The 17,460-nt window shown below is 54.4% G+C and overlaps 1 protein-coding gene across 4 annotated transcripts in view; it reads left to right on the top strand.

Annotated features, from left to right (window-relative positions):
* Positions 1-1,046: 1,046 nt before the first annotated feature.
* PDE1C (phosphodiesterase 1C) overlaps positions 1,047-17,460 on the top strand; it is a gene marked incomplete at its 3' end in the record, with an annotated part of 257,690 nt that continues 241,276 nt past the window's right edge. For 2 of the 4 annotated variants that reach the window (XM_084896856.1, XM_084896860.1), the window contains exon 1: positions 1,048-1,618. In XM_084896856.1, the coding sequence (XP_084752982.1) occupies positions 1,534-1,618 (85 nt within the window). In that variant the 5' untranslated portion in view covers positions 1,048-1,533. Of the gene's footprint in view, positions 1,619-17,460 lie in introns of all 4 variants that reach the window. The other 2 variants (XM_084896857.1, XM_084896855.1) reach the window with 2 other exon arrangements.

Genomic DNA, 17,460 nt, shown 5'->3' with positions numbered 1-17,460 from the left:
TTTTCCAGTCTCACCGCAGGGTCTGAGCCCTGACACCATCCCCTCGGGATCACTGAATTTTGCCATCACCCATAGCACTATCCATGTGAGGGTGGCTCCAGGTTTGCCTTTAGAGAGTCATAACTTAAGTTCCAAGTACACCTGCATTAAAAAAATGCTTTTTCTCTCTAAAAACATGGTCAATCAAAGAAGATTCAATTCTGGTGACATTCATTCACCTGGGTTCCAGCAGGCATGAGGGTTTTATGGGACCCCAGACATTGTATGTAGAACACAGTACATGAATGCACATGTATGTACATGTGCCTTTCTTGGGAGGGGGTTTCTAATTTTAGTCGGATTCTGGATCCACTGCTCCCTGAACTCAATGTGAGCCAGTTAGGAATATACCCCATTGACTCCCGTGATATTGACAAACGTTTGTTGATCGTGTCCATTTCCATCACAACAAAGGAGGTTACATTGATCGCAGTCCCACGTCACCTGAGCATAGATGACACTGTTCACCACCAAGGGACTGGCTGGGCTCTGGTTTCAGCCTGGGACACAGAGCAATGCAGTGTAAGCGCTCAGTAGCCGCCTGCAGGACGGAGGGGAGGCTGGCCCCCCTGCACACCTTGCCTGCTCAGTCATTCCCGGGGCGGGAGGACCCGTGATCGGTGTCCTGCAATGAAACACCTGTGCCCACGCTGCCGATTTCTAGCTGTGGGACCTTCGTCCAGCCCCTCCCAGCCTGTTTCCTCTTCTGTAACAGCAGGGTCCGCTGTGGGATTGGGAAAACCTCTCCCCCCTCCACAAATACCTGCAGTCTCTCTCACATTTGGCTCAACCCAGTGGCCAGGAGCTGGGGAGAGACGCCTGGAAGGAGCCAGAGCTCACGGGCAGCGGCTCTGCATGCAGGCGGCGGGCCCCGCTGCGGGTCCCTCCGATAAGGATCTGGGGCCGGGGGTTGCGGGGAAGTAACGGGGCTGGGGCTGGGTCCGGGGGCCGGCGCCGGGAGGGAGGAAGGGGCGTGGCCACGTCCCCGACTTCCTTGTTTGGAGTAAACTTTGGCAGCATCTGCCGGCTCCCGCCGTTTGCTTTTCCAGCCGGCGATGTGCTTTTAGGGAGCGCGCCTGCCTGCCAGAGAAAACATCTAGAAGCTCCGCGCCACCTCCGAGCCGTTCCCTCGGGCCCCCGAGCCCCACCGCCAGCCTCCAGAGAGGGGCAGGCAGAGCCCGGAGAGAAGGCAGAGGCGCCTGCAGCGCGCGGGGTGCAGAGACTCTCGGCGCCGAGGACGGGGGTTCGGCTCCCACGCCCCGGCCCCTCCGCGCGCCCCGCCGTCTCCGCACCCCGCGCCCTGGCAGCCGGCGCCGGGATGGGGCGCCTGGCTCCCGGTGCGCCCGGTGCCTGAGCCGGCTCGGCGCCCGCCCGCTGCGGCCGGAGGCGCCGGGGGAGCTGCGGGGACCGCGCGGCGGCCGGGGGCGGGGACCGGGCTGAGCGCGGGCGGAGGGCGCGGGGCTGCGGGCACCGCCGCGGGGCACCGGCCGAGCCATGACGGACGCCAGCAGCAAGAAGGAGGGCTTCAAAAAGTGCCGGAGCGCCACGTTCAGCATCGATGGCTTCAGCTTCACCATCGGTGAGCACGCCCCCCGCGCCCCGCCCCATCGGCCCGGCCTGGGCCGGGACCCTTTGGGGAGTGTGTGTGTGTGTGTGTGTGTGTGTGTGTGTGTGTGTGTGTGAGGTGCTGTCCAGTGGCGGGAGGGGGACCCTTTGGGGAGTGTGTGTGTGTGTGTGTGTGTGTGTGTGTGTGTGAGGTGCTGTCCAGTGGCGGGAGGGGGATCCGGGAGCCCTGGGAGCCCGAGGAGCCCGAGGAGCCCGGGGAGCCCGGGGAGCGGGGAGCGGGGACAGAGCCGGGAAGGCGCGCGCGGTTGTTCCCGCGGGACCCCTCCCTCCCCCCTCTGACTAGGAGTCCCCCCCGAAAGCTGTGTCGGAGGTACATCTCTCTGAGGGCCCTGGCTTCCTTGCTGTGATTTTAGGAACTCAGCTCGGGAGGGGAGAGGGACCGGGATGGAGGCAGAGAGATGGAGATGGAGATAGCGGGAGGGAGCTTAGCGACGGGAAGACAGACAGACGCTAAGACAGAGACACCCAGAGGGACACCCAGAGAGACAGAGTGGCGGCACCTGGACGCAGACGTTAATGGACACATGGAGACACCGGGTCAGAAATACTGAGGCTAGGAGAGGCCAAGGCAGACGCCGGTAGAGCAATGACAGATGGGGGACAGGGGTGGGGCGAGAGATGCACAGGGTGGGAGAGACAGGCACATGGAAACAGATCCGGACAGAGAGACTGGATGAGAGTTTCTGCAGAAGTTGAGAGGGAGGGAGGGAGGGAGAGAGAGAAAGAGAGAGAATATGCAGACAGGGAGGGATGTACCTGTTAGTGAAATTGGGGGGCAGCTGTCTCCTGTCCTCTGGGCTCCCAGTAGCTCTGGATCCCCCCCCCCTTGTCCCCCTAAAGCCGTCACCAGGAGGGCACCCTCATCACCAGGAGGGCACCAGAGGGGCCGGGGTAGCAGAAGCAGCAGGAACAGGAACAGGCTGACTCTGGAGGGTTTGTAGAAGCGCAATCGCATGGTCCCAGGTTATGTGTAGTTTTAGGGATTTTAAAACATTGTGTCACTGCCCTCTGGAAATACCGCGCACACTCTCACCATCGGGCCCCTCACATGCTCTAACGAGGACTGGACACTAATTTAGGGACCTGCTGGGTCGCTAGGTGGAAGGTCGTATCTCAACGCCACATGTCCTTCACGTCTGTTGTAAAACTGCGTTTTTTATGCTCTTGGCCTGTTTTTCCTCGGCGAGGGGGGGCAGTTTATCATTTATTAATTTGCAAGTACTCTTAATGGATATTCTAGATATTAATGACACATGTAACCAATATGTTAATTACACAATCATAGCGACGAGATATTAATAGAGAGTATGTAATTACTGTTGTTAATCACAGAATAACGATGTGACTAATGTATATTAACATGTGCATATAGACACACAGGTCCTTATGTCTGTGTGCTGTGGGTCTGCACCTTTCCAGTGCTGTCTGTCCGGTGTTTTACAAATATTTCTCCTTCGAGGACTCATTCCCGCATCCTCAGTGCGGGGCCCTGGGGCCGGGACTTGCTCGGAGATGGTACAGGTGTCTTATCGCACACACCTGTGGCCCCTGCTGGCCGCACGGCTTCTGCAGGGAGGGGTGGGTGGACGGCCCCCTCCTGCCATGTGAGAGAAGAAGCCCGAGGAGACCCCCACGGTCCCCCGAGCTCCCCTTTCCTCAGGCGTCTGACACTTTGTCATCAGGAATCACTTCCCTGTCTAGGCTGTCAGTTGCAAAGCCCCGGTCAGGCACTTCGCTGAAGGAATTCTCATGATGGTTCTGGCAACCTCAGAGTCTGACGGGGAGGCCTGTGTGGGAGGGGAGCGTGGCCCACCCCTGTGGGGAGGTCAAGGAGAAACTTCTCTCTGAGGATGGACACGTCTGGGCTAGGAGGTCGCATCCACGTCTGGGGCAGGGAGAGCCTTCCGCTGCGGCTCTCAGCGGGGTGGTACATACCGGGCGCTTTGGTGGTCACCAGGCGGGGTCGCTGGGATGGGCTCTAGAGTGCGCAGAGATCAGAGGAATTAAATGCTTTGCAGGGGCAGGGGGAGGAGGGGATGGCCCCCCACAGCAAGGAATTGCGCCCCCACACCCCATAGAGAAACACTGTGGAGTCCCTCTGACAGGCAAGCCTGACCTGGCCCTGAGCTGGCCCTCAACTGGCTCCTGAACGGCCTAGGCCCTGGCTGCAGGGACCCTGGGACCCTGAAGGTCAAGGTCCAGGCAGCTTCGGGGTGTGGACCAGGCGCTGAGCTGGGTGCTTTACTCCGCTCATTGGGTCGCCTTTCACCACAAACTGAAAGGAGCCGAAATGACCCCAGTGTGGGAGAAGACACTCCTACGCCCCGGACAGGAAGTCATTTGCTGGAAGTCACAAGCAGAATTGGGCTCGGCCCTGGCGCCCAGCCCAGGGTTTGCCCCAGGCCATGCTGCCACCCACAGTGACTTTATTTCCGTCTGTGCCTCTGACTGTCCCTCAGCTCCATGGAGAGAGATGGGGGGTTCTGCTGAGCCAGAGCCGGCTGGGCCATTGCCACCGGGGCCGGTGCTGTGGGCAGGATCAGGGTTTGCTGACCTGCTCAGTCCTGGGCCCCCCTCTGTCCCAGGGGGGCCCAGGTCTTGCGGCCTCTTTATATCATTTCCTGGAGTCCCGAGGTCAGGCGTGTGTGCAGAGATCTTAGAAACACGACTGTGAGGTTGTACGTGTGCCACAGCCAGTGCTGGCAGGGAGCCTCCGAGACCTGGGAGTTCCCTTTCCAGGAAACCATTGAACTAAACTGGTTGTAACGTTCAGCAAAGCCTGGGGATGGGGGTGGGGGGAGGGAGGTGAGGGGGCACGGGGGCTGTGTGCCATTGTTTCCAGAGCGGCCTGCCCTGTGCGGATCACCACCTGAGGGGGCCTCCTTTCGGAGCTGAGGAAGGAGGGCTCGGGGAGGGCCCTCATCTCCGTCTCCCCACAGGGATGACCTCCAGGGGTCAGGAGGATGCGAAGCTGGTGGCGTAGAGCGAGAACGGACCTGGCCCAGGATGCTGTGGAAAATTCTGGGCCCTTACGGAGAGGTGTTGCTAACAGAGGGATGCGTTTCCTGTAGCAACAGCCCCTGGCTCCATTCCCCCACGTGCTCCTCTCTGTGAGCTTGTCCCAGAGGAGGGAAGAGTGGGCCCTGAGCTGGAGATCGGAGACCCCAGGGGCTGGAGGGAGGGTGCCCTGCCCGCCCTTGGACCCCGGGGAGCTGGGAACCCACGCGGAGTGGGGAGGTCTGCTGGTGGCTACTCCTCCCAGAGGGGTTCGGGGCGGACAGGGCCGGGGTGGCCCAGGCCAGGGGGACATGGCTGCAGGCACTGGGGGCGTGGCCCCTCTGCAGCCCAGGCACCGGGGGTGTGGCCCCTCTGCAGCCCAGGCACTGGGGGTGTGGCCCTGGGCTGAGCTGGTGCTCTTGGCAGAGTGCCTTGTCTGTGTGGGTGGAGGTGAGACCTCTGGGCATTGTACACCTGATTGGGGGTGATGGTGGGGCGCACAGAGCCGAGTAAGGACCTAAGTGAAATATCCTGCAGCCACCTGCCAGTACCAGTTGCCCGTCCCCGTGCTCACATCTCTCCGAGGACCGGAGCAGAGTGTGGCACGAGGGGCCACTTCCCCTCTCTGAGCCTCAGTTTCCTTATATGTGAAGTGGGGAGCATGACCACGGCCAGGGGAGCAGGTGCCACGCACAGCGCCTGGCGGGTACCTTGTGGGTGTTGGTCCAGTGTCTGCTCCGGTGACCTGAAGTCACACTGTGACAGAGCCGGCTCTGGCGGGACTGGGCGAGGGTCGTGGTGTGACCCTGAGAGCTTGTGGGTCACTCTGGGGCAGGTTAACAGGTGGCCTGCCACCCTGTATGTCCGTACTGGCCCCTGACGCCCGATGGGAGCAAGAGCAAAGTGTGCCCGGGCATCCTGCCGCTCTCCATGGGCTCAGAGGCCTCTCTGGCCACACAGGGTGCCCGCGTGTCCCCCGGCCTCCAGGACCTGGGCGGGGTCATGGGCAGAGTCCCGAGGAGGGGCTCTGGGCGGCTCCTGGACAGAAAAGTACGGCTCACCCGACAGGCCGAGCCAGAATTAGAATCCTGACATTTTCAACCAGCCAGTCCCCGCCCCCACCTTCTCCAGAGAGGGGAGAAGGGCTGGCAATGGAGTCTCCATAAAAACCCAAAGGGTGGGGTTTGGGGAGCTTCCAGGTCGATGGACGCATCCACATGTGAGAGTGACACACCCCAGCTCCCCAGGACAGAAGCTCCTGTGCTCCCCCCCACCCCCCCACCCCCATCTCGCCTGTGTTCAGGGGCTGCTCATCTGTATTCTTCATCAAGTCCTTGAATACACCGGTGAATGTGAGTGCTCCCCTGAGTTCTGTGAGCGGTTGTAGGAAATGTCACATCCAAGGGGGAGGAGGGCGTGGGAACCCGTGGCCAAGTCACATAGAAGTTGTGGGAACCTGGAAACCTGCCACTTGCAGGTTTTACTTGTTGGGCAGTATCTGCTGAGTGGAGCTTAGACCCTCAGAGACCACGCCGTGCGCGCTGGCCCACCGATGCCGCCGTGAGGGCTGTTCCTCTGCGAGGAAGTCACCCCCACCGATTCCACCACCCCTGCTTTTCCGGCTTCGGTGCCGACAGCCGGCTCCCCCTCTTCTCAGGGGCAGCATAGGGTAGCTCAGGTGGGAACCCATGGGCTTGGGAAGGGAAATAAGAGGAGGGTCAGTTGTCTTGGACTTGATCACGAATAACCACTAGGACTGGGTTGGCCTTTTGGATAGATGGCCTAATTCTACCAGAAAGCTTTCACAAGCGAGGGGGCCGATGGAGTTCAGGTCCCCTGCACGTCTCTTTTCCCCTTTATTTTAATTTATTTTTCATCGGGGGATGCTCTGTTGGACCTGCTGAACTGTATATTTTATTCACTGGACATATATATATATATTTTTTGTTTGTTTGTTAATCCTCACCCGAGGATATTTTCCCGTTGATTTTTAGAGCTAGTGGGAGGGAGGTGGGGAGACAGAGAGGAACACTGATGTGAAAGGGACACATCCATTGGTTGCCTCCCACACAACTGAGCACCGAGGTACGTGCCCTTGACCAGTATCAAACCCGGAATCCTCAGTCTGCAGGCCGGCGCTCTACCCATTGAGCAACCTGGCTAGAGCTTCCCAGGCACGCTGACCGTTGGAAGTCATCTCAAAGAACGATTGTAGTGCATGTGGCGGGAAGCCCAGAAGTCGAGTGGCTGAGCTCTGATGCTCACCATTCCTGAGGCATCGAACCTCCCTCTTGGTCTTCCCGAATCTCCTTTCTGAGTGCTGTAAAGTAGGAATAATAACGCCTGTGGCGACATGACACATGATAAGTGCTGGGCCCGTGTTGAGACCATCCCATGTGCTCATAAATCTGAATTCCCCTCTCCCTTGCCTTCCTTCCTTTCCTTCCTCCCTGCCAAACCCAGAGGTGTTCCGACTGCCTCAGAGGTTTGCCCTGGAGTCACCACGTACCGGAGCCTGCAGCCTCGGAAGCTCTCTCCCTCCCAGAGGCCCCGGAGGAAGCTGGCATTGCACAGGGAGCCCCATTTAACACAGCAGGATTTAGGCCGCGAGTGGGGAAGTGGGTGGATTTTTATTTTATTGATTTAAAAAAAATATATATATATTTTATGGATTTCAGAGAGGAAAGGAGAGGGAGAGAGTGGTAGAAACATCAGCAATGAGAGCGAATCATTGGTCGGCTGCCTCTTGCAAGCCCCCTACGGGGATTGAACCCACAACTTGGGCAGGTGCCTTGGCTGGGAATCGAACGGCGACCTCCTGTTTCATAGACTGAGGCCCAACCACTGAGCCAGACGGGCCGGGCGGGTTTTTATTTTAAAGTCATCTGTTCACAGTTTCCAAGAAGAGGTCACTGGGTCTGGTGACTCATTGCTCTTTAGCAGTTGGAAGATACATTAGATTTCTAATCTTGTCAAGTCAGTGAGTGCCGCCGGGGAATCCAGCAACTTAAAGGGGCCCTGCAGGACTCTGAGCAGAAGCAGATCCCTCTAAGGAGATGCATTTTCTTCCTTTTTTCATCACGAGGCTCACTGCTTAAGACAGGACAAAGCTAAAACAAGGCAGAATTTAGGTACCTAAGAGTGTAAGTCTGGTCTTGGCAACGGTCTCAAGAAGGCTGCTTTCATGATGCAGCCCTTACGCGGGCTGCTCCTGACATTGATGGTGAAAACGATGAGGCTTTACTGGTTGGGAAGCACTGGCTCTAATATCAGCTCATTGCATTCTGCCAATGTCCCTGCCAGAGACCAAGAGCTCCATTGCACAGGCCCAGACACTGAGGCCTCAGGGGGCCGGTGACTATTTTCAGAGCCACGACCCACGTCCAGTTTCCACACTTCAGGAAACTCAGGCTCCTGCATCCTGAGTCTGGGAACCATCTAGATTCTTTCCTGGGTGCCCACCACCGCCTCGTCTCATCTGTCATCGAGGGCTCTGGATTTTCTTCTCCAAATCCTTTCCTGTTCAGACTTTCCCCTCCTCCTCTCTCCCTGAGCCATCGCGATATTTCCCAGTGGTTTCGCCTCCCCTCCGAACCATCTCCCCGAGGCAGCTAGAATGTTCTTTTGGACCACACCACTGCCCTTGCTGCCCTCCAGTCTAAAACCACACGGTGGCTTCCCACTACGGGTAGGGCCAGGCCTACAGTCCCAGACAGGTCTATGGGCCCGGCATGATCCGGTCTGTGCGTCTGTCTAGGCCAGTGGTCGGCAAACTCATTAGTCAACAGAGCCAATATCAACAGTACAATGATTGACATTAAAAAAAAAATATATATACATTTTATTGATTTTTTACAGAGGAAGAGAGAGGGATAGAGAGTTAGAAACATTGATGAGAGAGAATCATCGATCAGCTGCCTCTTGCACACCCCCTATTGGGGATGTGCCCGCAACCAAGGTACATGCCCTTGACTGGAATCGAACCTGGGACCCTTCAGTCTGCAGGCTGACGCTCTATTCACTGAGCCAAACTGGTTAGGGCTACACACATTTTATATACAAACGTACACCTCCATCCGACCTACACTTTCTCTCTCCCTCTCTCCCCCTCCTCTCCCCTCTCCCCCCTGCACCACAGCTCTTCAGAAGTTAAAGTGGTGTGTGTGAGCCTGACTGCATGGGGAGGTCAGGGAAGGGCGTTTAACACCTGGGACGAGCCTCCGGTAAGAACTCGGTGCACTTGTGGGTCGGCCAGCGTGTCCGCTTAGCATCCCAGTGACAGGCTCATGGCCTTGTGTAAAGGAGGCAGCTGGAGAGGAAGCACTCAGGGCCAGATGTTTCTGATCGTTTACTTCAGCTGAAAGCGCCATCGGTCACTCGTCCCTCATCCTTCTCTTCCCAACATTTGCTCGGTGCCCTTTGGCTGCCCTGCAAACCTAAGGAGACATCAGAGTTTTCTCATTCCTGAACAGTTTGCGGGCTCGTGGGGAGACTGATGTTAAAACGTAACACCCCTGGGCCCGTGTGGGAAGGATTTCTAAGGATGAGGGTGACCCAGGGCAGATACAGCGGTGAACAGAGGCGTGGACTCAGCCTTTCCTGCCTCGCCCCTCCCACCCCTCCTCCTCCCATCTCTTCACTCAGTTTCCCTGAGGTGTAATTTATATGCCATAACAGTCACCCTGATTAAAGTCCAGTCCACTGTGTTTAGTAAGCTTTCAGGGCTGTGTAATCACTGAGTGTAACCGCCACCTTGTGTTATCCCCAGGCGTGTCCATTCTATTGACGATGCATTCGCTTATCCACTCACCCCTTGGTGGACAGGGTGTTCCCATGTTTTGGCTCCACATGTTTGCGTGCACACGTGTTTTCATTCTCTTGGGTAGATTCCCAGGAGGGAAACTCCAGGTTCTATGGGGAGTTCGTGTTTAACTTTTAAGGAATTGCCAAGCTGTTTTCCAAAGTGGCTGCACCTCAGGGCAGCCCCACCAGCCACGGATGTGAGTCCTTAGCCGAGGTCTGAGGAATTAGCCGGGTCAGGGGTTTCCAAGCACTTCCAGGGCGGGGCCGGCTGCATCAGAACCAAGTGGGGAGCTTTGGCCGGACTAATGAGCTGCACGCTTCGATTCTGTCGTCAGGGGCCGGGGCCCAGGAAGGTGCGGTGTTAGGGAGCTCTCTAAGTAACTCCGGCGTGTGGCTTTGTTTGGGGAGCAGGGACTGGATGAGGTTGAGGTTGGGATGGGCAGGGGAGAGATTTCGGAAACATTCTAGGCAGAGAAGACAGCCTGTGTGAGAACACCAGAACCCGTTTTTTCTACTGTTGGCAGGACGATGGCGGGAGACAGAGGCGGCTTTGCGCTGGTCCCGTGGAGACCCGAGGAGGGACACTCGTTAGGGGAACGAACTTCAGTGTTTGAGCACCAGAGCTTCCTACTTAACGTCCAACAACCCTCTCCACTCATCATCTCTCTCAGTTTATAGACGGGGAACCTGGGGCTCAGGGGACGGAGCAGGAGGGCTGGGCCGGGAGGCTGGGCCGGCTGGCTCCTTCCATGGAGCAGCTTGCCTGCTCTGTGCAGAGCTCTGTGCCTACAGTGTCTTGGGGTTTCACGTTCGTTGCTGGAGAACTCACATTGCCTCGGTCCCCGGCTGGCCGTGCAGACGCTGGGATTTGCTGTCCTCCTCCGTGGGGCAGAGGTGGGTGAGGTTTTCTCTAACGGAAACAACAACATTTAAACGTCCTGGGGAGACGTGATAGCAGACCCCTCGGCGATACGCAGGGGCTTGTCTGGGACAGTGAGTCCTCGGCGCTTCCTCCCTCCTCCCAGTCGCTGTTGATGGAGGTGAATCTCCACGCTGACCCAGGTCCCCGGGGGCTGTCGGTCTGAGCTCTACACAAGTGGGGTGGGGGGTGTGAGTGGGTCGGGCTGTTTTCAGAGTTGGATGCATGACGAGGGGAAACGTGTAGTAATTACCAAGCAGGTGCCCTTAATGAGGCCTCGGCTGGGTCTCCAGCTGGCGGCTCCAGCTCCGCGTTGGGATGGGAACGTTGCAGCCCCTGGCTCATTATGTGACATCACATCCTACCCTTGTTGTCATGGCAGCTGTAATCATCCCCCCGAAGTGTCCCTCTGGGGAAAGGCAAGCCACGTCTTTTTCCATTAATGGGCGTCTTTTTCCATTAATGGGCGTCGTGGTACTTTCATGCGAAGGAGAAGAATGAGCTCATCAATGCTTTTGAAAGGAGAAGAAGCTGAACCATTGTCAGCATGATATTAGCACGATCGTTGCTGTTCTAACAATTATTATGCAGGTTGTCCATGTGGATGGGAAAAAATTTACATAGTGAAGATTGGAAAAGAGAACACACAATCCTACTTGTAATATCAGCACGAGAACCACTATTGACATTTGGACATATATGTTTTTCTGCTTGAGTTTTTTTTTTTTTTTTTTTTTTTTTTTAAATATATTTTATTGATTTTGTACAGAGAGAAAGGGAGAGAGATAGAGAGTTAGAAACATCAATGAGAGAGAGTCATCGATCAGCTGCCTCTTGCACACCCCCTACTGGGGATATGCCCGCAACCAAGGTACATGCCCTTGACTGGAATCGAACCCGGGACCCTTCAGTCCCCAAGCCGATGCTCTATCCATTGAGCCAAACCGGTCTCGGCTCTGCTTGAGTTTTAACGCAGGCACATTCATGATTGTTTTTTCAGACCTGGGACCATTACTGTATTGTTGTTTTGTTCCCCTACCTACGGGGGAATCCGAGGGCCCAGCAGCGGTGCGGTAGGAACTGGGCCAATGCTTGATTCAAATGTCTGTTGTACAATATATTCTTAACTTCTAAAAATGACTCAAGTCCCAATTTATTGCTGACATATCTTTATATGTCAACGGTCTGAAATTTGAAGGGGTCAGAGAGGTGCCCCCTGTAAACATTTTGTATTTTTCAGGTACAGTTTGCATTCATTACCGTGTTGTGTTCATTTCAGGTGTACAGCATAGCAATTGGGCAATCACCTCTTTTATCGTGTTCCCCTGGCAGTTCGGGTGCCCACCTGGTGCCGTCCATAGTTATCACAGTTTTATTGGCTCTATTCCCTCTGCTGTGCCTCACATCCCTGTGACTACTCTGTAACTTCCACTTTGTCCTTTTTTTTTTTTTTTTTTTTTTTTTTTTAAAGAACATGTTTTTTAATTAATTTTTAGAGAGAGAGTAAGAGAGAGAGATAGAGATATGGAAACATTGGTAAGAGAGGAACATCATTGATTGGCCACCTCCTGCTGGCCACCTACGGGGCTTGAACCTACAACCTGAGCATGTGCCCTGGAAATTGAATTGGAGACCTCTTGGTTGATGCTCAACCGCTGAGCCACCCTGGCCAGGCCCAATTTGTACTTCTTAATCCCTTCACCTTTTTTATCCAGCCCCTCTCCCCTCTGGCTACCATCAGTCTGTTCTCTAGATCTTTGAGTCTATTTCTGTTTTGTCTCGTTTGCTTATTCTGTTCTTTAATTTCACATGAGTGAAGTCATATGGTGTTTATCTTCCTCTGATTGACTTATTCCGCTCAGCATAATGCCCTCTAGACCTCTCCATGGTGCCACAAATGGTAAAATTTCATTCTTCCTTATAGCTGAGTGACATCCACTGTGTATGTGCACCACAGCTTTTGATCCATTGCTTTTAATTAAAAAAACCCTTCTATTATATGTGTTTGCTTATTTTATAAAATATATCAATTTCTTGACCACATAAGCAATTGTAAACATGTTAATTTATGTTGCAAGATTAGCCACTTTTCTAGTGGAACTTGGAGTGCAGTGTCTTTGATATTCCAGTTCAGTGCATTGGGAAAGTGTCCTGAGATTGCAGGGTGGGCAGCAAAGCTCACCCAGATGGCCCCTGCTTCTAAGCACCAGTCAGAATGTTACTTTGAGCCCAGCTGGCACGGCTCAGTGGTTGAGCATCGACCTATAAACCAGGAGGTAATGGTTCGATACCTGGTCAGGGCACATATCCAGGGGTTGTGCGTTGGATCCCCAGAGTGGGGCATGCAGGAGTCAGCCAATGAATGATTCTCTCTCATCATTGATGTTTCTATATCTCTCTCCCTCTTCCTTCCTCTCTGAAATCAATAAAAATATATTTAAAAAAAATAATAAACCTTACACATAAACAATTCAAAAAGAATTTCACTCGATGCTGTGTAACTAATACCCAACAGAGAAATACATTGGCGGCCGTAGCTGATATAATGCACAACGGTCATCCTTAACCCCCCAATTTGAAGTTTTTACGTCAAACAAAACAGTGTGTGATTGATCTCATTGACTCACCTTATAATAAATAGAAAAGTTTTCACTTTTAAATAAAATTATGATAACTAAATATTATATCCATGTTGGGTTTCTGTGCAAAATTCCATTTGTGTAAGAGGCTTACTGCTAAAAATGTTTGAGGCGTTGTTCTAGATGTTTCTGCGTGTCCTTCTCTTCTCTGCCCTCTTGAGCCTTCTGCGGCCTTCTGGGGTGTGTTCCTTTCTGCACAGCCCTCCGTCCGTCCCCTCTTCTAGAACGAGAGCAGTGCCTACGCCAGCGCTGAGATCCCTAGAGAGGCAGCAGCATGAGCTGACGTCTAAGCACATTCTCCTCCTCAGGAGCCCAGCCAGGAATCAGTGTTGTGAGATCTGATTTCTCTGAGCGAGGCTGCCTCCACCATTATTATTATTATTATTATTATTATTATTATTATTAATATTATTTGTTAATCCTCACCTGAGGATATTTTTTTTCCCCCATTGATTTTTAGAGAGAGTGAAAGGGAGGGCAGAGGTGAGAGGTAGGTAGGTAGGTAGATAAATAGATAGATAAAGAGAGAGAGGAAGAGACAAGAGACACATTGGTTGCCTGACAGGGGGCCGAGGATTGAACTTGCAACCCAGGTACATGCCCTTGACCTTCCGTGTGTGGGCTGATGCTCTAGCTACTGAGAAACACTGGCCAGGGCACAGTTAGTCTTGTTGATGAATCAGTGGGCTTCATGCTGACTGCAGATACAGCTATCACTGCAACCCCCATCCCCACCCCCATCAGTTGTACTGGCCTTTGAAGGCAAAATTCAAACGTCACCTTCGAGTTTTCAAGGATGTCCTCTTCTCACTGTCATCACCATGGTAATCCCTGATCTAACATGTTCATTTCAGATAGGCACCATTTGTTACTATTATGTACCTGAATGGGTCTCGTCAAAAACTGCACGATTGCCCTTGCTTCTTGGCAAAGCCATCCCAGATTCCAGAGGGAAACGTAATTTGGATTGAAGAACAATAGGGAACATTGTGGTGTGAAACTAGAGGAACAAAAAGCATCTGTTTGGGCTTTTTGGGGAAGACGTTTGAATTTTGCCTTCAAAGGCCTGCACAACTGATGGGGACGGGGTGGGTTTGCAGTGACAGGTGTATCCACAGTCAGCATGAAGCCCGCTTGGAAAGGGAGGGGAGAGCAGAGGAAGGCTTCCGGGCAGAGCTTTGGTGGGGGCTCTGTGGCTGGTTGTTTCCTAGTCTTGTGATGGTACCAGGGAATGTGGGGCGTGGAACACTCAGGGGCATTAACTTCAGGACGGGGGGGAGAGAGAGAGAGGGTCAGTGTGGGCCCGGAACCGGTGGATCCATTGGCATCATGACTGGGCCTTTCTCAGCCATTGCATATGGGCTGCACCCACCCTGGGTGGCGTGGCTGTCCCTGCCTGAGGCCTCCCCCCCGGTGGGCACAGTGTGACGAGAGACCGAACAGCTTAGATCCGTTTTGCAGGGAATCAGAGGCTAGCGTTGGGAGTAGTGGGGAGTAAAAGACATGGGCTTTCGAGTCAGTGGACCTATGTTCAAATCTCAGGGCAGCCACTTGGTGGCTGGTTGACTCCGGGCATGTTAGCCAATCCCGCTGAGCTCAGTGGGTTAACCTGTGAAAGAATAAATACCTACCTCCTAGAGGGGGCCGGCTGGAAGCCAGAATACTAACGACTCTCATCAGCGAGCCCAAAACAGGAGGATCCACGCAGCAGCTCTCGTGGGCCTGGGGAGGTCCAGTCCTCAGGGTCTGGTGGCATTCTTGGTTTAGACGGGACAGGACTTCTGGGCACTGTCCATGGCCGGGAGAGAGAGAGAGAGAGAGAGAGAGAGAGAGAGAGAGAGAGAGAGAGAGAGAGGGAGAGAGAGAGACAAGATTCGAGTTGTGTTGTGTGCAGTGACACCAACTGAGGTGGAACGGGATTGTTGAGAAGCGAGCTGCAGAATAAGCGAGCTAAAGTATAGAAAGGGCTTGAATGCAGTGGGTGCTTGATAAATGTTGGGTTTAGTCCCATCTTTGATAAACACTAATACTATCTTTAATGACCTGCATAATTTGCCCATTAAATTGTCAGCCCCTGCCAGTGTTTTAGGGGTTCTCTCTCTCGAGGTTCTTGATTGTCTGGAGTGTAGAGGTACCCTAGTGACCGAGGGGAGCATTTGCAATCATTGTTTTGCAAACATCATCACAAAGGCTGGATCAGGAAAGGATCAGTGGACACTCAGCCTAGGGCAGCGGTGGACCACTGGTGGTCCGTGAGGTCGGAAAGGTTGGCGACCGCTGCCCTAGGGGATGGTGGGATTTTGACGAAGAGCAGGATATTTGCACGGACCTAGAGCATCTCGAAAGGGAGGGAATAAAACAGTAGGGATAGCGAGGAAAAATCTGACATCACCTTTGATCAGGCAATCAAGATAAGACAACTTCTGAAGGACAGGTGGACATTGTGGGCCTCCGTGTGTGAGACCCGGAGAAGGAAACGTCCTCTGTGCAATGTTCTGGCTGAGAATGTGAAATCTCAACCTAATCCCCAGGAGACAACGGGGGCCACAGAAGTATTGTCAGGTAAATGCCGGAAGGTGATAACTGTGTTGTGGTCAATCCCTGTTCTTGGGAAATACACCCACAAACAGGGGTGTTTGGGGACAATCAGGGTCATTTTAGTCCATCAGTGCTTTTTAATTTTTGTTTTTATTAAGGGCAATGCTTTAAAATCGGCGGCATGTTAAAAAGAACAGTAAAGTCATGATATTGGATTGATTCCCAGGGAATAAATGATTTCAAAACAGTGAATGACTTACACCCACCAGATGTCCTTCTAGCCTTTCTGATTTCCATCCCTGAGTTTCACATTAACAAGCACTTATGGGCAGGTTCAATGTCAAAGTCAAAGTTGACTTGATTCTTGGCTTTGAGGCCGACAGGGAACTCACGAAGCAGGATGGGAACTTCCTGGCTTCTCGCAGTCCCCGGGGGCTCAGGCAGACGAGATCTTTGCGCAGCGAGAGCCCACAGAGGGCTGCCCTCCGCGGACTGACCGCTCTGCTCGGGGAAACCAAGAATTGGCGCGGAGGAAATGAGTGACTCCTGTCTCAGTGGGACCTCCTCCGTGCCAGATGTTTTACACACGCACCATCCCAGAAGACCCAGGCAGCCCCGAAAGGTGGGGATCTTGTCACACTGCCATTTTGCAGATGGGAAAACTGAGGCTCAGAGAGGCTGCCTCACGTTTCCACGGCCACACAGCTCAGGAGGGTTGGAGTCAGGTGCCCGAGCCGATGGGCTTGTTTATTTACATTTGGTTGGACCACGTTCAGTCACTGCTCTTCCTCATTGCCTCCCACCCCAACCTCGACTCTGATTGTTAGGGGCTTTCTGCTTTGGGTCAGGCTGGAAGCCAGAGTCCTCCCCACCCTCATCAGCGAGCTCGAAACAGGAGGATCCGCCCAGCAGCTCTCGTGGGCCTGGGACGGTCCAGTCCTCAGGGCCCGGTGACGTCTCTGTGTAGGTGGGACAGGACTTCTGGGCACCGTCCATGGCCGGGCGAGAGAGAGACCAGAGGCGGGTTGTGTTGTGTGCAGTGACACCGACTGAGGGGGCACAGGATTGTTGAGAAGCCAGCGGCAGAATAAGCAGGCTCATGCAAGGAGCCCGATGGGCGACAGGTGGCTTCTGTTGGGAGTGGACCCCCGGTTGGCGACCGCCACTCTAGACGGCTCGGGTCGCCTCGGCCCCCACAGCGGTATCAGGGGGACACGGTGCTGTTTGCTCTGGGACTTCCCCGGAGGGAGAAGCCCTCCCGTCAGAGCAGTGCTCTCTGTCTCTGTTTGGTTTGCTTTTCAAAGCTTCCGCCCAGGGTGGTGAGAAAGCCATGCGGTTTAAATCAGATCCAGATGGCCGTCTCAGCAATGTGTCCCGTCCCTCTGCGGACACACAGTGGCTGGGAACTGCCTGAGGTCCCCGCTGCTGAGCGGCAGGGCCCAAACCCACTCCAGGTGTGAGCTGGGTCCGAGGCGGGGTCCCGGCGAGAGCACGCATCTCCCGGGCCCTGAGCACATGTGTCCAAGTCTGCGGGGACCCTGTCCAGCTGTGCCCACCTGAACTGGCGTAGGGGTGGAATTTAATGCTGTGCTGATGGCGGGAGAGGAGAAGGGAGAGAGGAGGCAGGAGAGGGAAAGCCTGACTGGGGTCTCAGGGCGGCCCCCCACTAACCTCGGCCTCTTCTCTCCGTGCAGAATATGGAAGGGCAGTTTATCAAACCTTCTCTTCGGGAGGAGAAAAGACTGGCCGCCTCTCTGGTCTGGGGAGTGGGAAACCCCATACGAAATGCTGTCGAAGTGTTGCTAGTTGCCGAGCCTTTGCTGGCTGCATACCCATGCAGAGCTCCTGAGGTCGGTGTGGAGTGAGAAGAGGGGAACTCCCGCTCCCCCTAACTCCCCT

This window comes from Pipistrellus hanaki, assembly GCF_964339955.1.
Source record: "Pipistrellus hanaki genome assembly, chromosome: 10".
Taxonomy (NCBI): domain Eukaryota; kingdom Metazoa; phylum Chordata; class Mammalia; order Chiroptera; family Vespertilionidae; genus Pipistrellus; species Pipistrellus hanaki.
Note: the sequence above shows the minus strand (reverse complement) of the source record. Positions and strands in the feature narration are given on the sequence as shown.